The 25,096-nt window shown below is 34.2% G+C and overlaps 4 protein-coding genes across 4 annotated transcripts; 2 read left to right on the top strand and 2 right to left on the bottom strand.

Moving 5' to 3' along the window:
• Positions 1–4,846: 4,846 nt before the first annotated feature.
• On the bottom strand, positions 4,847–7,462 carry LOC125212271 (caffeoylshikimate esterase-like). The gene is made up of 8 exons (XM_048112385.2): positions 7,276–7,462; positions 7,032–7,122; positions 6,880–6,912; positions 6,200–6,346; positions 5,899–6,029; positions 5,665–5,802; positions 5,492–5,590; positions 4,847–5,415 (listed from the first exon to the last, which is right to left on the bottom strand). The coding sequence occupies exons 1-8, from the start codon at positions 7,294–7,296 to the stop codon at positions 5,071–5,073; spliced, it is 1,005 nt and encodes a 334-aa protein (XP_047968342.1). The 5' UTR covers positions 7,297–7,462; the 3' UTR covers positions 4,847–5,070.
• A 6,921-nt stretch (positions 7,463–14,383) lies between these two features.
• Positions 14,384–16,273, top strand: LOC125217127 (large ribosomal subunit protein eL22z). Its single transcript, XM_048118956.2, has 3 exons — positions 14,384–14,527; positions 14,607–14,855; positions 15,946–16,273. The coding sequence occupies exons 2-3, from the start codon at positions 14,620–14,622 to the stop codon at positions 16,088–16,090; spliced, it is 381 nt and encodes a 126-aa protein (XP_047974913.1). The 5' UTR covers positions 14,384–14,527; positions 14,607–14,619; the 3' UTR covers positions 16,091–16,273.
• A 1,715-nt stretch (positions 16,274–17,988) lies between these two features.
• On the top strand, positions 17,989–21,499 carry LOC125211497 (magnesium/proton exchanger-like). Its single transcript, XM_048111324.2, has 9 exons — positions 17,989–18,156; positions 18,389–18,805; positions 19,104–19,279; positions 19,381–19,499; positions 19,599–19,672; positions 20,115–20,236; positions 20,534–20,750; positions 20,840–20,969; positions 21,059–21,499. Exons 2-9 carry the CDS (start codon positions 18,412–18,414, stop codon positions 21,354–21,356), a joined length of 1,530 nt encoding a protein of 509 aa, XP_047967281.1. The 5' UTR covers positions 17,989–18,156; positions 18,389–18,411; the 3' UTR covers positions 21,357–21,499.
• Positions 21,500–21,531: 32 nt separating this feature from the next.
• On the bottom strand, positions 21,532–24,435 carry PHR2 (photolyase/blue-light receptor 2). Its single transcript, XM_048111325.2, has 4 exons — positions 23,377–24,435; positions 22,214–22,434; positions 21,989–22,090; positions 21,532–21,895 (listed from the first exon to the last, which is right to left on the bottom strand). The coding sequence occupies exons 1-4, from the start codon at positions 24,340–24,342 to the stop codon at positions 21,817–21,819; spliced, it is 1,368 nt and encodes a 455-aa protein (XP_047967282.1). The 5' UTR covers positions 24,343–24,435; the 3' UTR covers positions 21,532–21,816.
• Positions 24,436–25,096: the final 661 nt, after the last annotated feature.

Below are 25,096 nucleotides of genomic sequence, written 5' to 3'. Positions count from 1 at the left end.
AGGTCTGGGCACGTAGGGGAGGCAGCGTAGCGTGAAGAACATGTGTGATTTTCCGTAGATCAAATTTTCGTTGTAATTTTCCCCTCACTTTAATCCGACGAAAATTTAGTTTTCAATTTTAATTTTATTGCACTAGCCGTTTTTCTCTAATTATTTATAGTCCGATAATTTTAATTGTAATTGAATTAAAATATACAACAAATAAAATAAAGTGAAATTTGTCCACCAAAAAGTGTCCACTATTGATGCGGACACTTTTTTTGTGGCTGTGGACAAATAAAATTGGGCTATGGAAAAAAAAAAAAAGTTGTCCACTAAAAAATGTCCACCTACCGTGGATGCTCTTGGCATCACACATTCACACCGGCCACCCCTGCAGTCTCGCGGGACCACAAGTAATTTGTTGCTAGAATTTAATTTGAAGGAAATTAATCACCATCAGGTTAGGCAAATGGGGTTAAATATTGTTGGACTATTTCCTTTTTGAAAAAGGAAAAAAGGAAATAATAAATTAGAGATGTGGATTGCAGCAACAATTAAGAAAAAAGTTAATTATAGCATGATTTGGCTAAGCAGCATGTTTCTAAGCGAGTGAAATTGCAGTATTGGCCACAGATATTTTCAAGTCCATGTAATTCGTGTTAGGATGATAATTAGTTTAATGTGATAAATCGTCAAATTCAAATTTAACACAGTGATATGAGTATGTTTTTGTGTTAATTAACACTTAAATAAATATAAAAACATCAATACAAAATCCATAATTGACATACTTATTTTATTTTTTTATATTTTAATATACAGAATTGATGAGTTATTAAAGTTATCATGTTAAAATAGTTAGCATTTTGATTACAAGTTTACAACTAAGTCAATATTATCTCTATTTACTTTTCTTTTCATGTTGATTTATTCGCCCGGCATAGCCCGACCCGACTCGATTTTTATGGACGAGGCCATTTATTGAAAAGTACCTCAATTAAGTTGGACACAACCCATTAAAAGTATTTAAAATTAATTTTCAATATCAGTTGTCCAAAAATCGGAGGAATCATCTGTTTCGGGAGAATGAGTAATCGGTCAAACTAGGCTAGATTATTTGCTTTTACTTTTAAATGAATAAATCTATTTGAATGACATTACAAATAGGAGTAAAAAGAATTCTACTGCAACATTACTCATTATTGAATATAATCTTTTGAGTTTGTAACTTTCAAAATGTTATTATTGATAATTTGATAAAAGAATTGTTTATACATTTGACTTTATTTGTAAACTTTTAGATTTGTTGCATTTCATGTTATTATGTCAGGACGTGTTTATCGAAAAAAAAAATTCTGGACGTGTGTTTTTAAAGCGTCTTTTTTTATACCATTCACTATTTTTTTTAATGTTTTTCATAATATATATATTATAATTTTAATACTAACTCCATGCAAAAAAAATAGATAAAGTTATAAATGACATACTACCTCCGCCCCTGAAAATTTGTCCCACTTTTCTATTTTCGTCCGTCTTCCAAAATTTGTCTCATTTCACTTTTACTATTTTAGAAAATGAACTAATGTTCCACATACTCATTCATTACTCATATTTTATTATAAAATTAGTATAAAAGTAGGACTCACATTTTATTATAAAATTAATATAAAAGTAGGACTCACATTCCACTAATTTTTTCAACTCACTTTTCATTACATTTCTTAAAACTCGTGCCCGGTCAAACTGGGACAAATTTTGAGGGACAGAGGTAGTATATTTTAATGCGCAATTGGTAAAATAAGAAAGAGGAAGTTAAAAAACGGTGGAAGTAATATTAGTTGATTGTGGGGTTCACATTTAGAATGATATATATAGGGTGAATATTTATTTAAATTTTTCATATTTAAAATTAGTTTAATTTTAATGAATAATCCAAAATAGTAAAATAATCTGATTTTTAATGTCATGAAATTGATCATACAGACAGATGGATACCTCATTCAAGCTATCTTCAAAGATCCAAGCTAGCCCGTTACAGATATACTACTACGCTTTAATTTTTCATACATTCTATATTATTTTATTTTCTGGATGTCAAAGTGGTTTACGTAATTGTTTTGATTTTTCATAGTGTATTATATATTCTAGAGGGAACACACACAAAATTTCGAATCTTGACTTTTTGCTATTTTATATACATACTGTGGTATGTTTTTATATATTGTGATATTTTTAAAAGAGCAATGATAAACAACTAAATTTTGAGCAATATATTTTGATATTTTGAGCAATATATTTTTATATATTGTGACATTTTTAAAATATGCTTCGATTTATATTCAATTTTATCAAAGCATGTCAGTTGTCAAGTTTATTTTAATTTTCAAGTTAGTGTAATAGTTTTGAATAATACATATATATATTATTAAGAATATTTTATTTTATTTTATTCAGTTAACATTATTGATAAAAAATTATTGGATTAATGTGTAACTTAAATAAATTTGTAGGTATAATTAAAAATGTACAAAAAATAAGTGGGTATTGAACATTTAAAGTAAAATTATATTTAGTGCTAAAAATATATTTAAATTTAATATAAATGGTTGGAAACTGCTCAAGCAACATGTTTTGAACCGAAGTGAATTGTAGAATTGGCCACAGTTTTTTATGGGCTAGGCTATAGATTGAAATTGCCCCATTTTGGACGGACCTAAAATATTAAAAAAAATAGTTTTTATAAATTTACGAAAGCAATTGTTTTAGTATTTTAAAATCGGACCAGACTCAGTAAACGGTCAATTTAGGTTTTTAATTCATCCGTTTCAATTAAGATGACACACTTTTCTTTTTAGTTTGTATTGATCAAGATGACACATTTTATTTTTAGCAACTTTTTTTCTCCAATTAATACAACTATATTTTTTTTCTCTTCAATTAAATATTCAACTCTTTTTCTGTTTCCATTTAATACTTGCATCCGCTCTTTCTTTCTTCAATTAATCACATTAACCAACTATGCCTAAATTCTCATGCCGACTAAGTACTGTGTCATTTTAGCTGGGAAGAATGTAATATTAGTATTTTTTATTTAAAAAAAATAAATTTAGTAGCTATATATCAATGATGATTTTGTTAATTTGATCGACATTGACTCTTAAGTTACAAACATGAGTAATTGATTTGTTCGTTGGGATTGGGGTGCGTTAGAGTGACATCACTCTTAAAATGACAACATGACAACAAATAACATGCAATCTGCAATACATATGCAAGCATTATGTGATACATAGGCAAGCAATTCGGTATATGATTCCAAGCAATATGAGATACGAAACCAAAGCACTATGGTGACACTATAGTTAAAATGACAATTTAGGTAAGCAATTTGCGATACATAGGCAAACAACTCGGCATATGGTTTCAAGCAATCTGCGATACGAAATCAATGATAATCAAGCAATCTACGATACACAGGCAAGCAATTTCAGGCTAAGGTTGAATCTGCTCCTAAATCTAACGGTTGTCCTTGGTGGTACGGTGTCATCTTAAATTGTGTTGTCATTTAAACACAAACCTACTAGGATAACTATAAAATATTTACTCCCCCTGTCCCAAAATATTAGACTCATATACCACTTTTGGGTGTCCCAACATATTTGACCTATTTCTATTTATGGTAAAAATTTACTCTACTACCAACTCCACTTACACCACTAAATAACACCTCCTAAATTCCCGTACCTAAAAGAAGTGGGTCTAATATCTTGGGACGGAGGAAGTATCTTTTAAGAAAACAAAAGTTTAGAAAAAATTACTTGCGTTTAAATTTTTTTTTAAAAAATTATACTTTAGGATGCAAAAGAAAATGCTCATAAGTTGACGACAAATTATCTTATTCTTTTGTTTTTTTAAGACGCTTCAATTTGTGTCTCTTAATTTTGGTTGCGACAACAACAATAAACACAATTCATGAAGCGTTGGTTGTATAATAGATACAAAAATTAGCGTCCTTAATAGCATTAGAAAATGTCATTGGTTGTACTTTTTACTATATTGGATACTAGTAATAGTATTACGAAACTTTCCAAAAATTGTTTTTTCTACAAACGTTAAACTTGACATATAATATTACGAAATTACATAGTTATTGAATTTTTCCCACGAGCAACAAAATCCATCTACATTTCATTGTTATTACATCACATAATTTATGGTTACCACTAGGAAATAATAATGATGTGATTACAAAATCTCTAAAAGACAGATGGTTATTCATAATTTACTTTGATTTTGTTGCTGGTGAAAAAAATTCAACAATTATTTAAGTTCGTGTTTGTGATATTGTATGGCAAGTTCAAAGTTCGTAAGAAAAAAATAAATTTTTGAAAAGTTTCGTGGTAGGAAGCTCCACTATCTCTATGGTGTTTCACCTTATCTGTAAATTTTAAATTTGTTGCATTTCATGTTACTATTATGTTTCAGGACCTATGTTCTACAATAATATGCATTTTTTATTTTGGAAACTCTTTTCTTCCTAATGAGGTGATATCAATTATCTACTAACAATACTTTAATATATTTTTTTTTACCTCTCTCTTACTTTTTCAATTATTCATTAAAATTCGTACTCAACCAAAAATACATATTATTATGGGACAGAGACTCGTAGAGAGTATATTCTTATGATCTACCGACTACCAGAGTACCCGTAGTTAAACTAGTCCGACTAACTGAATCATACATCATGATAGACGGATAGTTTTGCTGGTTCACTTAATGTTCTCATTTTCAAAATAGCAAATTATGGTGTAGCGCATCATGGACTCCACCATTTAATGCATTAACTACAGAAATTAAGATATTAATCATAATAATTTAGTACTGTTGGCAATTGAAACTAAAAATATAACATATTACATATCCCACATCGGTGTCAAGAGAAAACTGAAACTAGTATATAAGTCTCATGGGCCCTCCTCCTATCACCAATTGGTTTTAGGATAGAACTCATGGATTTCTATCAAGTACTTGTAGATCCGAAACAAAATACACATTGATCTCTGGATTCTCCCCTAGTACAAGAAACTAGGTGGATGAATGGTGGCACAAACTCCGGCCCTTCAAGCCACATAGATACCTCATCCGCGACCGCGCTTTAGGCGGCTTCTTCTGCACCGTGACCGCCACCACAGCCTTGGCGCTCGGGGGCACAAGGGGCGCATCAACGTGCCTATCGAGCCATGATATGATGTCCGAGAAAACCACCTCAATGTTGTCGTCCGGCTCCCCTGCTGTGAGGCCGTGCCACATCCCCGGGTAAAGCTTCATGGTCTTGTCCGCGCTGCTGGCCCGCTGGTACAGCGCCCGGCTCACCTCCGGGTCAGTCACCGTGTCCGCCTCCCCGTGCAGCACGAAAAACGGCAGTGTCACCTAACACAACACAATGTAACATATCCATCATTTTTCTTGAATTTCATAAAATTGATCATACATTATATGTATATACCTCATTCAAGCTATCTTCAAGATCCATGCTAGTCCGGAGCATTTCCAACGCGGTCTTCAGCCTAGGCTTCTGCTGATATATCAGCTTGTTGCAACGAATCTGCAGCAGCACGACGAAAATAGATAAAATGCAACAGCAGCACCAGCAACAACAACGAGATTTCTTCAACTGACCTCTTCGCGCTTTGTAGGGTCCTTGAAGGCTGCATTGATCACATCTTTGGTTGGGACTATCTTCCACTTAGGTATCACATCTTCAACTTGGGTTAGCATACTGATAACTATAGGGTGTGGCTTCACCTTCTCCGAGATCTAAAGAGGCGAAAAACGAGCTACACGGATGAGACCACAAACCTAGTGCAAATCAATAGGCCTAAAACAGAGGAAGCAAGCTGTGGTGGATATGACCTTACACATAGGAGCAACAAGAACAGCGCCGTGCCAGAAACTAGGATCCTTCTTGTGAGTCAGCAGCGCCACTGCCCCGCCCATCGACTCCCCGTATAAGAATCTTCTATGCTCCCTATACTCTTCCTGTGCTGAAAAACAAGATTCCAAGAAAATGGCCTTGGTAAACGCTTAACTACTACTAGAATTGATTAGGATTTTTATCAAAAAAAAAACAACTGGCATTTCCTCCATTCACTCAATTAAAATAGCTGTAGTTATGATTATAAAAAAATTAAGGTGGGAGAGTTTGGTAACTTACCACATATTGACTTGAAATGGTTGCTACAATCATGTACAATGTTGTCAAACCTCTTGATGTAGCAGCGAGCGCCCATTGACCGGCCATGGCCCTCGTAGTCAATTCCAAACACGGCATATCCATGCCTCGCAAGCTTCTCCCCTACACCTAAATCATCAAATTTGAGTTGAACAGTATCAGAATTTGAAGTTTTAATAGTGTAGTATATCCCTTGTTGAATGTTTTTATATGCTTATAAACATTAGTTGGTTCATAGTTCAAAATTCCATTTTTTAATGTATGTTAGAATTTAAGGTGTGAATAAGTGACATTTGATGCTTACATATAACTGCTAGCTAACCTAATCAACCAAAGTAAGCCACCAAACTCATTTTCAAACTCTGATCACATAACTTAATTTCATGTTTCCTTATGCACTTAGGAAATAGTTGTGAGCAAGAAATCACACAATTAAGGGAAAATAATAGTAACACTATTGAAAAAGCACAGGTGATCATTATTGAAGGTTGGTGTCGGTTAGTAGTGGAAATCATGACTAAAGATCCAATTTTATTACAGTGATATATCTTAGATATGAGCAAGGGTAAAAAACTGAAATGTCTGAAATGCAGATGCTATTATTGTCTGAAATAGTAAAATAAGAAATAAATAATGAAGTTGCTATATAGTATGGGGCTTACCTTTCATGAAATTACTACACTCCATGCCATAACCTGCAACAGCACTCATGAATGCCATTTAATTTTTACAACAAGCAAACCCAAATAAAGTTTCCAAACTTTACACCAAACACGTGACACACACACACACATAGAGAGAGAGAGAGAGAGACCATGGCAGAGAAAAACCAGAGCTTTAGGAGAAGACAAAGGCAGCCATCTGCAAGTGAAAAGCTGCACACCTCTGGAGTTCTTTACATACTCCTAAAAGAAAGGGGGAAATATCATAACATTCAACTTAATACTAATTTCACAAATCCAAGAACAGGAGAAGTGCCATGTATCATCACTCCAAATATCACAAAAAAGAAGAAAAACAAAAAAACAAAAGAGGAAGAGAGAGAAGAATTGAGCAACCTCATGATACTGAACATCCATGCTTGATTCTCAGACTCGGCTCTCACAAAACAGCATCAAATCATGGCCACCACAATTCAGCTAAATATCAAATGTTTTCAAGAAAAGAATAATGCAAAGCCAACGTTTCACATTATGCATAGCATCACATCTCTCTCTCTCTCTATATATATATAGTAGTCTCTAAAAAGGGGGAGCATTTTCATCTTGGCGTTATAGTAATATTAAGACCATATTTAGGTAGCATACGTGTCAATATAATTGGTGGATTGTCAAAATGGATTTATTATTGGCGGGTGGGCTGCAATTATTTTTTCACCTACACCTGTTTTACTAGCCGAACCCAACGCCCCCCCACACCTCTCAATCCAAGCTATTCACTACTCATTGCTAATTCTTTTAGCAATCAATTCTAGACCTGCCCAAGGTTTACCGAACCAACAGTTAAAACCGAAACCGTAACCGTTGTTTACGGTTCCAAAACTTTGAGAATTTACCCGAACCGAAACCGTCGATTTTTGAACCGAAACCGTGCCGGAACCGCCGGTTCCGAGCGGTTCCAAACCGGAACCGCGAAAAACCGCCGGAAAACCATGAAACCAAGCCGGAACGGCAAAAAAAACGGCGGTTCGGAACCGTGAAAAACCGCAAAAAACCGTCGGAAAACCGCCGGTTCCGAACCGAAATCGAAACCGGCAGTTTTGGAATCGGAACCGCGAAAAATCTCCGGAAAACCATGAAACCAAGCCGAAACCGCAAAAAAAAACGGCGGTTCGGACCCGTGAAAAACCGCAAAAAACCGTCGGAAAACCGCCGGTTCCGAACCGAAATCGAAACCGGCAGTTTTGGAATCGGAACCGCGAAAAATCTCCGGAAAACCATGAAACCAAGCCGAAACCGCAAAAAAACGGCGGTTCGAAACCGTGAAAAACCGCAAAAAACCGTCGGAAAACCGCCGGCTCCGAACCGAAACCGAAACCGGAACCGCGAAACACCCTCGCAGTTCGGTTCCGGTTCAACAATTTCCAGAACCGGAACCGGTGGTTTCGAACCGGAACCGCCAGTTCCTGAACCATGGGCACCTCTTCAATTCCACTTTTTTCCTATTTCAAATTATCACAATACTAATAACTCAATCACAGAATTTCAGCCATAATTTCACTTATTTCATTCATCATATTATCATCTTCTAGTAAGTATTTCATACAACTTGGGTGCCTTCAAACAATTTCCCACATGTGTTAGTACTTAGAAATTAGAATTGCTTTCATTGTGACCCTGGCTAAACCGATCTTAACTAGATATGCCACCATATTTGCTACTGGATCCACCAAATCTATGCAGTCTTTTCCTCTCATTTGAGGGAAGGATGTATTGTAGCGATTGCCAAAAAATTAATACACCGTAAAATGATAAATGATCGATCGATCATGTATTTGAGCAAGACATTTTTGTCTAAAAATGTACTAGTATATTTTATCAAAACTAAGTTGGTTTCTAACAATTAATTTCTACTTACCATTTTAATTATTTCGAATTGTGCCTCTATAATAAATCCCATTATTGTTTATTATCAGCTAGTACTCTATTATCTAATTTAATTACAAGAGGCGTGCTTTGAATTAATCCATGTGAATAAAATATTGTAGGGGTAGTGATAAATGTACATAAATGCATTAATTTTAATGCATGCATAATTGAACATTTTAAATATTTTATATTAAAAATTAATTTATAAATATAAATTATATGCTAATCCTTCTCTAATTACAATTGAGGAAAATATAAAATTTTAAAATTAAATATCTATAAATTTAAGAAAAAAGTAATTAACTACTCCATGAAATATTTTATAATTATTTTGAATTAAGTTCAAAATTATGTGAAAATTTGTTATAAAATTTTCATAGCACTTCTTTCGCATTATTATAGCATAACTAAAAACAAACTAATTTAAAGTATAATTCATTTAAATATAAATTTTGAGGATATTATGTACATGTATTTATTATATATTTATCTTTATTCTAATTGTAGTTGTTCTGGTAGGGGAGTACTATGGTGCCACCATAAAAAGGGTAATACCATACCACAAATATAGTCTGTTAGATCTCATTTATGGACGTCTAGGATGAAATTTCGTGAACATAACACGGATTGCAGTCGTGATAAACTGCAATATTGTTGTGGTAAGACTGCAATATTCAATTAATAACATTACAATCTGGTAATGTAAAAATTAAAGATTTCCTATTTTACCCCCTCTGCATTTTTAATTGATTCAGCATAATGCTGCCACATGACAACTTAACAAGCACACGATTTTCAGATCCAATTACCTAAAATAGTAATATAGTATCGTGACGAAGACTACAATACATCTATGTTCTCTTATTTAATCATCAACAGAAACTCCTAAATTATCGACAGATACTATTGGTTACTCATGTAGGCTGTAGCCATATATATACCATATTCGAAGACAGAAAAAATGTATATTAATTATATAATGAAAGGTTGGAATCGATTTAGACAAAGTGGAACTAGTACAGCAAGTGGTTAGAGATATTTAATAATTCGGCGAAAAGGTAATTTCGTAGAGTTTACCTACGTTTTTATATAGTAATAATAATGGCTAATATAACAATAATATGGGTAATGGCGTATTTGATGAAAGTCCTTATTAATATATTAATTACAATTAAGGCTGTATTTGTAGCTTTAGCTTTACCAATTCCATATATATATGTACCCATAAAGTAGACAAAGAGATGGATATTTATTTATGTCAAATTGCATTAAATATGTGCAGAGGTACCGATTGCAGATGTACTCATATTTATGGATTGTACTAACATTTATTGGAAAATTAAAATTTAATTTCTTGTTCAATTTTATGAAATGGGAGATTTTCAGTGAGAAAAAGTTAGCACTTCATAATTCAGCATAACCTTAATGCATTCCAGAAATTTTTAGTAAAAAATTCAAACCCAGTTAGAGCTTGTTTCATAAAAAAAACAATTTAAAGCTAATATAAATCATATGAACATTAAGGTTTGATTTTAACTAAAAAAATTACTCCTTAAGGCTCAAATGTGGCTTCATGGTGACCACAGTTCAAATCTCTCAAGTGTGGCAAGGGGTTTTGATCACTCCAGAACTAGATATAAATGCAAAAACATAGAATAAAATTATATGGAGAGTATTTTTAGGTCACTGGTAGTTTATTTTTAGGTCATTTCAATAAATGATATCCTAAAACGGTCTAACAATAACATCATATCCAAATTTATAAAATGACATGAAATAAATTAATAATAACTTTCCATGTTTTTGGTCAATTATTGACCATTAAATCACCTAATATTAGGTCAAACTTTGAGCTACATTTCTAGGTTCAAATGTATTATTGTTTGGATCACCCAAGTAAAAATAGTTTATTTACTATAATACTTGGGGGCTAAACCACTTTAATAGGTGTTGGGTATTTTACGATGTTGATGTCGGCGTCACCAAAAGCTCGAATAATCAAATTTGCAGTTTTACTATAAGTACAATAACGGGTGAAAGTAAATCTTTTAGTATGATTTTTGAATGTCGATCAATACATTTTAAAATGTCGATATTTAGTTGTTTGGAATTTTTCTATCATTTGATATCGGTATTGCCAGAAGTTTAAAATAATCAAAAATTTTAATCAGCGTTGTATGTATAAGAGGAATCTTTATAGGGTGTTTAAATGGCACAAATTTATATATCAAATCGTGTTTGAAGTGAATATTTTTTATGATGTTTAAACTATACCACTAGTCTTTATTCTAAAACATTTATATTTGAAAACTTAAATTATGTGATAAAAGAGACTATAAATGTCTACATTAATATATGATCCCACTTTCCATATTATGATCCACATTCCATGTTGAATATCCAAGATTGGAGATTTTATTCTCTATTATTAATCATCATAAATGAAACGAAGAAACATTTTTCTGGTGAATAAAATAACCCAAACATATTGAACATTAAAAAAAAATCCAAGTCCATGTAAAATAGATTATTGTTAATACTCTAATCACGTGTATATATATATACTCCATAACACACTTGAAAGTAGTAATAGATATTCATAAATATATGAGAGGTCTAATCTCCCCATGTAACCGGAAGGGATCACCTCATACATAGCATAATACATTTTATAATACACTACTAAATCTTTGACAAGTGTATACCATTTTATAGTAAAAAAATTATTTCTAAAAATTATTTCCTTTAAACTTTCTCACTACTATATCTAATTAAAATAAATTTGTTAAACTCTTGTTAAAAAATATCGCAGGTCAAATTTTACCTTTTTTAAAGATCTATATAAAAAAAGTGTAATTTTTACGAATTCCAAAAATGTAAAAAATTTCCCTTTTTATTTCTTTTTTTTATTATGATGATTTACTTTTAATATCACTAAAGAACGTCCGTAGCTCTTATATAAAATTGTAATAAATAAAGCTTGATCAAATATACTATGTTTTTTATATAGCTTCTATCTCAATATAAAATAATATAAAATTTTATTATATATATTCTATAAAAACTATTGCAAAATTTTAATAAGTTAAAAAAAAGTTGACATAATTAATTAGTTGACTATGTTTTTGTAAAACTTGGTCTCGTTATAATAGAATCAACTAATCATGTCAAACTTTTTTTAATTAATTAAATATTCAAAATTACTTTTATGGAGTACTATATTTTGTATGTATATTATTTTATATTTTGATAATAGTCGTATAAAACATGAAATTTGGTCAAATTCTAGTTAATTACATTTTCTTTATAAAATTAACATCTTTTACATATATTAACAATTAAATAATCTCAATAAAATTAAAAAAGAAATAAAAAGGAAAATTTTTAATTTTTTTGGAATACATAAAAATTTAATCTTTTTTATATAAATATTTTGAAGTAAATAAAATTTGACTTATTAAATATTTTTAACAACATACGTAACTTCTTTGATTAATGTAATAAGTAAAAGTGCATGAATATAGTAGTGAGAAAGTTAAGGAAATAATTTTTAGAAATAACTTTTTACCATAAAATGGGATACACTTGTCAAATATTTAGTAGTGTATTATAAAATGTATTATGCTATGTATGAGGTGATCCCTTCCGCCATGCAACTATATGGGCATGGCTCACTTGTCTTCTAATGTCAATCCCAAGATTAACAGGATCAAATTCAAAGTCTCCAGTGATCTCCAGGATCACAAATAACTCCCCATATTTATCCTCGGATATTTTTCCAGACTTTATCGATACAAACCCTGTAAATCACAAAAGATTGTCAAATTATGGTCATTCCATATTTTCCAAAATCTGAATTGTAAATTTCAAAGTTTACATTTTTACAATCATTCATCCATCTATTTTACGATAAAATATGTGATGACCAAACAACCGATTTTAAATACACTACCTACCATAACCATATTTATGTATCACCCTTAGAATGAGAGATAACAATCCTAACTTAGTCATAACTCTTAACATATTATGTTGAAAATCAAACGATTTAGAAAATTACAAATTTTACAAGCTCTATGATTTAATTCTTAAATACACTACCTGTTCATTCTTAAATGGTGGGATAAGACAGGTGATTTAATAGACAACCTAAATAAAAGTCGAACAACAAGTAACAATCTAATGATTAGGGAAATACCACTCTATCATTAAAATTAATAATGAAGCTTATCACAAGTAATAAATAATGAAACTGATTAATAATTTAATTACCTGGAAAATTCTCTACAATATCAATGGCTGTTTGTTTTAGTTCCTCAGGAGACTTTGAAATTGGTTTCTTACCAATTACTTTTGAAAGCATAGATAGAGATTTCATTTCACTCAAAGGCACACGTAATTTAAGCACCTGTTACGTGAATTAAAAAAAAAGGAAGATTATTTAGTCCCTACCAAATAAAAGAAAACAAAAATAATTCAACAATAATTTTATAAAATACACCTTGTTAGACATTGTAGTTTCTAGATCGAGCAAAGGTATATGCAAATTATGCGTGCTATTTATAGTTTTTCTGGAACAATGTAAAATTATAATACAATGCAATTATTATTTCGTTTAATGATTAAATATTTCATTAATAAATGTCGAAATATTTTTTTGTTTGTACTATTTATTTAGTTAAGAAATTTTCGTTTATAAAAATGTGGAATATAATACGAGGTAATTAAATGAGTACATAAAACCCCCGTGTTTCATTATATTAGTCGACAAAATTGTTGTAGTGTGGAAAATAACGTCATTGAATTTGGATCCAATAATTTTTACTAAAGAAATGAATTATATATGCTACTATTAAATATATATTGTTAATGTATGATTTTAATTAGACTTCTAAAATTGTTTAATTAATATATATATGCTGATTTTAATAAATAATTTCTTTATTATTTATATTTGACGTGTAATAATTTGACATCAGCCAAAAATATGAACTTTTGAAAGAGCACAAGTTTTAATGCATGATTGATAAAATAAAAGAGGTCGAAAGAAAAAATTATTAATGTATAATGAGAAATTGGTCCCAACATTATTAATTTTGGCCAAAATTTAGTATTTTCTGCAAACTTTAAAATGGGTCTAAAATATCATAATTTTTACTATGTTTTATTTATTATTTCTCGTGGCGAGTAAATTATCATATCCAAACTTACAACATTTTTTTTATCTAACTTGACACTACAAAATCAACGTGGTATTTATTCTATGAGGCTTGTTATCCATTTTGTGACGAACTTAAAAATAGGTCTAAAATACCATAACATTTCACAGTTATTCACATAGAATAAGTTTTTTTGTTGAAGATATATTTTTTGGATTGAAACAAAATTTAAACTCTTGAGAATTACTACTAAATTTTGGCTAAAATTCATGGTTTTTAAGAGTAATATCTCAAATATTATTAATGGAGAATGTATTCTATGTCATTAGATAAATTATTTTTTATAATGTACTGAAATTTTTTATAATTATATGGGATGTATCAAAAATTGGGTGGGAAGAGCACGTAAGACCCATTGATAAGGCATCAGCGGTGAACGAACCGGTTCAATCAAACCAACCCGGGAACTCTTCAATTCCAAAACCCTAGCCCAGCAGCCTCTCTACATTTATTCCGTTTCTCTCTACACACACATCACGCAGTTGGCGGCCGACTCCATAGACGTAAGCTCCACTCCATTACTGCTATGTATCTGAACTCAATTTCAAAATTTCTCATCGGAATTCGTTGATTCGGTTGCAGGAAGGCGGCAAAGATGAGCAAAGGCGCGGCGGTGGCGGGGGCCAAAGGCGGGAAGAAGAAGGGGGCGACCTTCGTTATCGATTGCACAAAGCCGGTCGACGATAAGATTATGGAGATCGCCTCGCTCGAAAAGTTTTTGCAGGAGCGAATTAAGGTCGGCGGAAAAGCCGGAGCTCTCGGGGACTCCGTCACTGTAACTCGTGAGAAAAGCAAGATCACCGTCACTGCTGATTCCGCTTTCTCAAAGAGGTAATTTTACTTTTCAGTTTGTTGGAGTTCGTATTGACGATTTATGCTGCCTTTCTTATTGCAGGAGTCTCTGAGTGAGTATAACGTTTATATAAAAGTTGTGCCAGTGAATATTGAACTCTAACAAATACTATCTGTTTGAATATATTGGCTCATTTATGATGTCACTACTCCTAATTGCAAATGCTTGCTGTTGTCTTCCTCATATTCAAACTATGTTGTGGAAGAGCTTCATAATCTTTTGGAAATTTTCCTACAGATTGAAAATGTTGGTTTTCTCTTGCGGTATGTGTGATTAGTATAACCTTCATGGAGGCTAGAGTAGTATATGCCGTTGGATTATGCAAGCACTAAACTGGATAAAAGTATCTCAAAAGGGATTGTGATTTAAGTCTATCTAATTATTTTGAGTAATATATAATCTAGTCCATATAATTTTTGGATCTGCCACTTGATTATGCAAAAGCTGATACTAACATTTTGAAAAATTATTGACCCATATGTAGTGTTAGCTTAAGATGCCAGTACATTAGTTTAATGAAATACTCCTTTTTTTCGTGGTTTGTAAGAAATGTGAGTTGAAAAAGTTAGTGGAATGTGAGTAACACTTAGTTTGATAGACCAAAATGGCAAAAAGAGGCTCCTATTGCGGATGGTGAGAGTATTGATTTGGTGTTTGCTCAACCTACCTGGTACAATTTATTAAATAACTGAATCAAATGACCCGCTTAGGATACAAGTATCTGTTTTTTTCACTATATTGAAAGTGGATGAAGTTTCTATGATCTTTTTCGCTGCCCTGTCCAAAGCAAATTGAGGTGTTAAACTTTTCTATACCATACATTTTTTGCCATTTAAGCGGTACAGTATTTTGTAAGAATCTTAACAATTAAAGAGTAAAAAAACAATTCTCATAACTCATATCTTGTTTTTTGACATTTTATTATCATCGCCATTGTTGTTGTTGTTGTTGTTATAGGTTATTGAACATAGATAGATATTGATATATTTTCTCTCATGGTCTTTATTCCTCATTTATCCTCCAACCATTGTCATTTTCAATATAGACTTAGTGTCGTTTTATCTTCAGGTATATCAAGTATTTGACTAAGAAATACTTGAAGAAGCATAATGTCAGAGATTGGCTTCGGGTGATCGCTTCCAACAAAGATCGGAATGTTTATGAACTGCGCTACTTCAACATTGCCGAGCAGGAGGGCGAGGAAGAAGATTAAATGTGCAGCTTGGGTGGGTTGCGGTGCTCCACTTTTTGGATCAGTTCGAGTTGTTGATTTTGCCTTTCATCTAAAAAAATAACAATTCCCTTGATTTTGTGCTTGGATTTTAGCTCTCTTATTACTTTATGTTGCTCGTATTTCATATAATGATTCAGCAGCAGTAGATCCCTTTTTTCAGAAGTGTATTTTTGGTATAGTTATTGCCAAGATGCTTAGTGCTTTCTGGAGTATGTGTATTGTGCGGCTGATGAAGTTTTTAGCAATTTCATCTCATCTCATTTTCCATTTCTACTCTTTCAAGTTTCAACTAAGTGTAGCTTTCTTTCATCTTTCGATATAAAATCCTCATCCTGATTCCTGACTATTTGAGCTTTTTTCGATTTTCTGATTGATAAATTAATTCTCTTTAACAATATGTTTGATTTACATAATTAGGTGTATTACAGATTATTGACCAACATCTAATTATTCCATTGCATGATTATTTTCTCACTCCAAAACTGGAGAAATTATTGATCATTTTCTAATCTATAATTAAAACATTCCAAAATTCCATCATGACTCATGAGTATTAGACTATTAGTTTTGTTTGTTTTTTATTTAGTATTTTCATATTTGTTTTTTTTTAAATAGTATTTTTTTGTATTTTAGTCATGATTTCAGTTTATCTTATTCGACAACCAATTCAAACAAAATTAAATAATAAAAATAATTCAATCTTATTTGTTTTATTTATCAATATAATTGCTCCCTTAAGTGTTTACTAGTATTTCCTATGGTTATTATCTGATTTGTCCCTTTACATTTTGCGGTTAACACTTTCTGCCATCTGACTCGAATAAATTTATTGGAATTTTCCAATGTTATTTTTCTCGGGTTCTATGAGATTTTCTCAATACTTGTAAAGAAGATAATTATACTCCTTTCAAAGAAAAGAAATAAGCAAAGGAAAAGACAAAAGATCTAATTTACTCACGTGATACTCGCAAGATTTTACAGCTTGCATCAGATCATGATCACCTATCCACAGCATAATTGCAATTGCCTTGGTTTTAATTCGATTAAATGAATATGGAGTATAAGATATGTCAATAATCATTATAATCGCATGTGTGGCCATGTCGTACGTGCCACGTTTGCGGTTGTGCTACAAGGATAAGTGAGCTAGATATGCTGACTCAGTTGGTATGACCGCCTTTTTTCTAACCATATGGAGAATCATTATTGACCATTTTTAAAAAATAAAATAAATTATAAATTTGTAAAATTAAAAATATCTTTTAATGTATTAAAATCAAATTAAATATATTAATCAAAACGAATAATGTTAAATATGCTTCGATTGAGTCATTGAGTGTGGTGCTCACATAAGATATGTAGCATATCATTTCCCATTGAGCCACTAATGAAATATGTTAAAAGAGTCTTATTTACATAAAATAATATCAAGGTGTCATCTATTTATTTTCCTATAATTAGTAATTTTGATAATAATACCGAATTAAAGTTTGACAAATAATAGTAACGGATTGACAAATGTGGTTACCAAATACCACCCAAATATTGATTTGAAGGACGGTTTTTCCATTTTTAGGCTATGTGTGGCTAGTCAAAAGAAACTAAAATTAAATAAACAAGATATTTATTTTATAGTACTCCATTCGTCCTATTGAAAATGATTCACTTTTCTTTTTAGTTTCTCCAACTAAGATGACTTATTATTTAAAATAGAAACATTTATCTCTACTTTATTTCATCTCTCTTACTTTACTCTCTTCTCTCACCACGCAGAATAATCCCGTGCCGTATTTCGTGTAAATTATTGTAATGAAAAAATTAGCACAGCATTAAGTGACATGTTCTGAAGTCGCCTGAATACGACAGCTGAGATATATTTGTAGTAAGGTCGGAACCACACAAATCACGTTTGCCAATCAAGTCTCCTGTTCCCTGCCGAATTCAATCAACTCAAACTAAATTCATCGCCTTTTAACGGCACCGATGATATTGAGAATGTGACGGTGCTTGAATTTGCTCCGTTCCCGTAGATCTCGCCGCCGCCCGTACTCTCTCTTTCTCAAGCAGTTTTTTCCTATTTAAAATGATCGAATGCGTTTGGTGAATTTGTTACTACTTAGTGGGAATTAATCGTAGAGACTTGATTAATTGGTGTTTTGTATGTTTGATCTGATTGAGTACTACTTTCTATGTTTAGCCTGTTTTGTCTTAATTCTGCTTCAACTTCTCTTTGATAATAATATTTTTGCTTGTTGTTAATGACTTTTAATGGTTTAGGCGATTTAGACTACTTGATCAAAATGAGCCTTCTTGCTAATGCCACCATTGGAAACATAGCTGGAGGTTCCAATACTATTGTGGTTGAGAAATGCCAGCTCTACTTTCTTTTCCATTCTGAAAGTGAGCTTAGTAATGGTGTCCGGGGCTTCTTGTATTTTGCGGCTCTGGCCTACTGCTTCATTGGACTGTCGGCTATAACTGCTCGTTTCTTCCGGTCCATGGAGCATGTTGTTAAGCATACTCGGATAGTCCAAGAGATTGATCCTTGCACCAATACCATAGTTGTCAAGCACAGAAAGGTTTGGAATTACGCCATAGCCGACATCACCTTGTTGGCTTTTGGGACTAGCTTCCCCCAGATTTCGTTAGCGACCATTGATGCGATAAGGAATATTGGGCAAGTGTACGCTGGAGGTTCGTTTATCCTTCGTTCGTAGTATTAAACTTATCAGGTTTTATATGATATTGTGAAGAGCTGGAACTGCCTCAATTTCTTCCTTTTGGAATTTGATTGCTTATAGTATTGTTTTCATAGTTTATTACTACAAAGAAGACATAACAAAAAGACTTGTGTAACAATAAAAACAAGTACTAGTATAGTTTTTAGTTGTTGGTGAATTAGGAATTCAAGAATCTTGAATAACGCTGTATTGATGAATTAGGACACTGTATCACTTGAATATAATTTGTCTTACCATCCTTTATCTAACAGGTTTGGGTCCTGGTACACTTGTTGGTTCGGCTGCTTTCGATTTGTTTCCTATCCATGCCATCTGTGTTATAGTTCCTAAAGCCGGTGAACTGAAAAAGATATCAGATATAGGAGTCTGGCTTGTGGAACTCTTTTGGTCTTTCTGGGCTTACATCTGGCTTTATATAACGTTGGAGGTAATATTTTTAGTACGACCGATTAAGAATACCTAAGTTGAGTCAGTTAACAGGCAAGGCCTCGTTAAAGCTTCATGGTTCTTATAAGTTGAAACTTGCAGGTATGGACACCAAATGTGATCACTCTTTGGGAAGCTTTATTGACAGTGTTGCAATATGGGCTATTGTTGTTGCATGCATATGTTCAAGATAAGCGTTGGCCCTATTTGTCTCTGCCCATGTAGGTCTTTGGTTGATATACTCGATAATTTCGTCCTTGTTCCCTTAAAGAACCAGAACAGTTGCTCTACTTGCTGCTGATCTCACATTGTTTGTTTAGACCAAGATCAAAGAGGCCAGAGGAATGGGTACCAATGGAAATGCCCCCGGGCAGGAAGGGAAACTCGGATTATGGTAAGTACTCGGAAATGCTTGATGAATGTAGCTGACATCTTTCTATGTCCATCTAGGTGACACGTATGATCCTAAAGTATTTTAACTTTGTTCGTTTTCTAGTTCATAAAAATGGGAATACTACTCTTTTAGCCCAATAAGGTGGAATGGTTTTTTTTCAACCCTTAAGTTTGAACAACTTCCAGTTTCCCTTTAAATCCCTGTCTTGTAGTTTTATCGTTTTAGTTTCTCATTTTAACTCGCAAAACCCAACATCGGAACTGCATGATGTCCTGATGCCAAAAGTGAGTAAATAGCAAGCTGAACTGAGCCTAAGTTCTGTATATTGTGTGACATGATTCCTAATTATCTGAGACGAAAAATGTACTACAATACTTACTAGGCTAATTATAGTTTTTAAGTTTTCTGATTCTAACGTTTCCTTTGAACGTGTAACCTGTAGATGAGTATCAGAAGTTGCCAGATACTGAGGTAGCTGAATCCTCAGAGCAGTTCAACAGAACGATTCCTGATAAAGATAACTTGCTCTCAATCTGGAAGCAACAGTTTCTTGATGCCTTGACGGTACTGTATTTCTGTATTTCTGCTGTATGAGATGCCAGAATCGCCATTGGTTTACTATATTTGCATGCCCCCACGGTCCAATCCAAGTATCTCCACGCAAAATCTTCCAAATGTGGCTTGTGCGCACACTCTAATGAACTTGCCAGTTTTATGTACTCGCCTATCATATAAAACAGTCTGTCTTTCGTTGTGCTTGATAATTCTTCGTTAGTATGTGGTAGTTACAGCAGTTTAACGGTTGGAATACTGATAAAACCATGTTATCAACTTTACGCTGCCTCTTTGTTTGCTGAACAGTTGGAGAGCCCAGAATCAAGAAAAATGAATAACTTATGCCTACGGATAGCAAAATTATTCTGGGAGTTGCTTTGTGCACCTTGGAGATTTTTGTTTGCTTTCGTACCTCCATATCAGATCGCGCATGGATGGGTGTCGTTCATTCTCTCCTTAGCTTTTATCAGCGGGATAGCTTACATAGTAACCAAGCTTACGGATCTAATAAGCTGCGTCACAGGTTCCTATTTTGCTGCAGAATTTTACTATGTTACTGAATTAGCCGCTTTCATCATTCCTTTCGTAACATCATCTCATGCCAATGTGCAGGTATTGATGCTTACGTTATAGCTTTTACAGCACTGGCCGCTGGAACATCATGGCCTGATTTAATGGCGAGCAAGATTGCAGCAGAGCGGCAGATCACAGCTGACTCCGCCATAGCTAATATCACGTGCAGGTTCGGTTATTTTCTTCTGAAACATTTTGGGATGAAAACATATTCGAGCAATAGCATTATTGACAGATCGAATAATCCTTTTTCTGCAGCAACTCTGTGAACATATATATTGGCATTGGTGTGCCTTGGCTCATCGACACACTATACAATTTCTTCGCCTACAATGAGCCATTGAGGATTGAGAACGCCGGCTACCTCAGCTTCTCATTGCTTGTATTCTTTGCTACATCGGTAGGCTGCATCGGCGTACTTGTATTTAGGCGTCTCACTTTGGGTGCAGAGCTTGGTGGTCCAAGATTGTGGGCATGGGTAACGTGTGTTTATTTCATGTTGCTATGGCTCATTTTTGTTGTGCTGTCGTCTTTACATATATATGGCCTTATTTGAGCAATTCTGCAGATTTGTGATTTATTCATAATTTTCCTTGAGAGTGAGAGAGAGAGAGAGAGAGAGAGAGTTGTAATGTGTTTGAAATTGCACAAATTCTTCCATTTACATCAAATATATAGTCTTAAATATTTGTTACTGTATATGGTAGTATGGCAAAAAAAGACAACAAATCTTAAGTGGTGATGATCAATCAAGTTCATTCAGTATTGAGTATTGGAAGGGCATGACAACATAAAACCTAGAACCAATCAAGCAACCAACTCTAATGTAGTACTTACAATCACCCTCGTTGCTTGTTTTTCGAGCGAACCAATATACGGTCCTTGGACATTGGTTTTTATGACACCCATTCCAGCAGTTGGAACTAACAGATAAAAGAGAAATGATACAGATACAAAAGGGATCATTCCCCCTCTCTTAGAAACTTGGCCGATTCATCTTTTCGACTAATTCCTGCTCAGGCAGCCATACCTGTACAAGCCGTTGCTGGTGAATAGCTTGGCTGCTTCGCGGAACTGTATTTCCTGGTGATGAATCTGATACAAGAAGATATTAAGTTTCGGAACAACAGAAGCCTTTGTATCTCTGTTACAGAGGTCGAGAGAAGTACAAAAACCACAAGACCTAACCTGAAAAAATCCCTCCACAGAAGCTCGTACATTAACCAGTTCATTCCGGTATCGCCTGAGCCTGCTCCACCATTTGGCTTGTTAGAAGCAGCAGAGATCACACTGTCAAACATGAGGTTGGCATTAGTATAGCAGACAGTGGCAATGATCTAAGGAACAAATACGCACAAGGAAAAGGACACATTAGCAAAAGAAAAGAGAAAGATTGAGGTTCTTTCGGAAGACCTTGAAGCAGATTTCTTGAGCTCCTCAAACATGGAGCGAGGAGAGAGGCAACCCATGGCTAGCCAGGGTGATATTTTGCACGAGAAGTTTGCACCGTATATGCTATCATTGGCTCCATCCTTAGATTGATTCTTAGGCTTTGCATGGCATTCAGCAGCAAAAGATTTGAGCCTCTGCAAGGCCTCAGTCTCCCCACCCGAAAGAGAAGCCGTTTTCCCATTCTACAAGAGACGATGCAAATGACTATACTCATAACCCAGAAAAGAAAGTTTTATCTCAGTCCCATGTAGCTATCAACTACCATATTTTCTTATTGTAGAACAATAAAATATAGATATATGTAGAGAAGTATATAGACATAGTAGAGAAGAGTAGTAGATATATTTCATTACTCAACATAGGCCACATATATATAGTACAAGAGACTAAGCTAGACTATGTCGCACCACCGATGTGGGATACTAATATTATTAACACTTATCATGAAACAGATAGTACGGTTATTACTTATCACAGTAGATACAATGCAGTTCTGCCTCTTAAAATTCTTAACTCGCAGGTTGGGCGAACATATTCATCAAAAGAAATAGTAAGTAATAATTACTGTATGTCTTAGCTAACTGTAATGAGTACTCAATCAGTGTTCTCCATATAGATACGAATGTGAAGAAGTACAACAAGTATTCAAGTGTAGTATAATATTCATACAAACCTTCCAGTTTATTTCCATCTTTATTCTCAGTTCACTAAAAATCAAGTACTAAATGTTAGCATGTCAAGATAATATTTGAGGACCTTAACTACACAAGGAGCAAAAGGTTTCCTGATCAATAACTGTTAAGACAATCAATATCCAAATTGCAATGCATGATCACAAAGGTATTAGCATTCACATATCCAACTTCTCAACATTTAAAACCAACCAAAACATGCTGATCTAGTTAACCATATAAAGCCAACGAACCGAAAGCCTAAATCATCACAAAACACTAACGAAACCACATCAAAACAGCCAACCATAAACCAAAAAAGCGTAAACACAATGCAAGAGAAGAATGCAGCATGATCAAGAATCAGCAATAACTCAATTCACAAAACAGATCACTCCAAATCAGCATCATCATCCCTACAAAGCAATCAATCAGCAAGAATACACATCGCACCTGCCCCATTGCAGCATTGGGATTAAGTCCCAAATCCATCAATGTGGGAATCTCCCCAAGCTCCACGTCCCCTCTCTTCGGCAGCCCCTTCAACCTATCCAACGCCTCAACCGTGTCCCTCACATTCAAACCCTTCACCTTCTCCTTAAAACCCCCATAATTCGTCGGCATTTCCTCCAGCTTAAAAGGAAGATCATCCAAGTGGTACAATGTGCTTCCCCAGAAGTACTTCACCTCCACCCCCTCATCCTTCATCACCTCCTCCACCTTCTCCTCCGCCCGAACCTCATCGTGTGAGACCTCTCTATGCACATACACCGCATCCGCCCCCACCGCCTTCGCCACCTCCAGCAACACACTCTCCGGCCGCCCAATTCTCACCACGAGATCCGACCCACGCGCCTGCAGATTCCTCCGCAGATCAGCCACGGATTCCGTCAGGAAAGTGGCGCGGTGCGGCCCGGTTTTGTCGAATCCGGAGGAGGATTTGCCGTAATCCCTAGGGTCGAAGCAGTAGACGGGCAGGACTGAGACGGAATCGTTGTTGGCGGCGGTGAGGCACTCGTTGTCGTGGATGCGGAGGTCGTTGCGGAACCAGACGACGGCGGCGCGGCGGAGGGCGGCGACGCCGGAGGGGTTGGAGGGGCGGATGGGGTTAAGAGTGAGGGTGTTGAGCAGGGGGATGGCGGAAACGGTGGATTTGAAGAGGGGTTTTGCGGGGGAGGGGGAGGGGGAGGAGGAGAGGGAGAGGGTGGAGAGGGATGAGATTTGGGAGGGGATTCGGGCTTTGGAGGGGGCGGCGGCGATTTGCTTGGGAGGGAGGAAATGGGAGGGGAGGAGAGTGGAGAGAGAGAGGGAGATTGAGGCTGCGGAGGCGAGGGGGAGGAGATTCTGGTTCTGGGATTGCTCTGATTGGGATTCTTCCGTTGATTCTGAGCTGCTATCGGTGGTGATTCTGGAATCCATTTTGAAGGATTGGGGAAATTTGAGATGAAGAAGATGATGATGGGATAAGCTGAATGCTCTGTTGTTTGAGCTCTGTGGTGAGTTTGTTGGTCGAATTTGGGGTTTAGTATTTTTTTTTTAAAACAAAAAATAGGTGCGTTTAGTGACAAACTTGTAAATACTTTTCTTTTTCAATTTCTGTTTACTTTACCATATTTATTCATCTTAATGTAATTGCATAATATGATTTGATCAATTTGACAAAAATTTGTACTTATTTTTTTATCACGGAGAATAAAGCATAAATCATGAAAAAATAAGACGAGAAACGTGAATAAAATTGGCAAGATTAGTATACTATAAAACATGATATTGGTGATTTTTTTCTTATTCATCTAATACTCGGTTAAAAAAGACAAAATCGAATTTGTTAGCACTTCAAATAAAACCATGCACCAAACATTATTGCGACTATGTAATCCTCAACTACCAAAAGAGAAACGTATCTCTATATTTTGGTTGGTGGGGCTTGACCCTCAATATGTGGTTGGTGGATGGAATATGAATAGAAATATGTTACAGATTAACACATGCTTAAGGAGAGGTTGGTTTGAATTAGGTTTGCAAGTCAAGATTTTTTGTGTAATGAAATTTATTTATCTTTATGGCTAGTGTATATGACAATAGCATAATCAAACGGCGTGAACTTATTATGCTTAGATTAGATGTCTAGAATTCAATGTTCACCGTTCCCCTAATCCCAACTACACAAGAC

Source organism: Salvia hispanica, chromosome 3 (assembly GCF_029641045.1).
Source record: "Salvia hispanica isolate PSC_SH4W2 chromosome 3, Shi_PSC_v1, whole genome shotgun sequence".
Taxonomy (NCBI): Eukaryota; Viridiplantae; Streptophyta; class Magnoliopsida; order Lamiales; family Lamiaceae; genus Salvia; species Salvia hispanica.
Note: the sequence above shows the minus strand (reverse complement) of the source record. Positions and strands in the feature narration are given on the sequence as shown.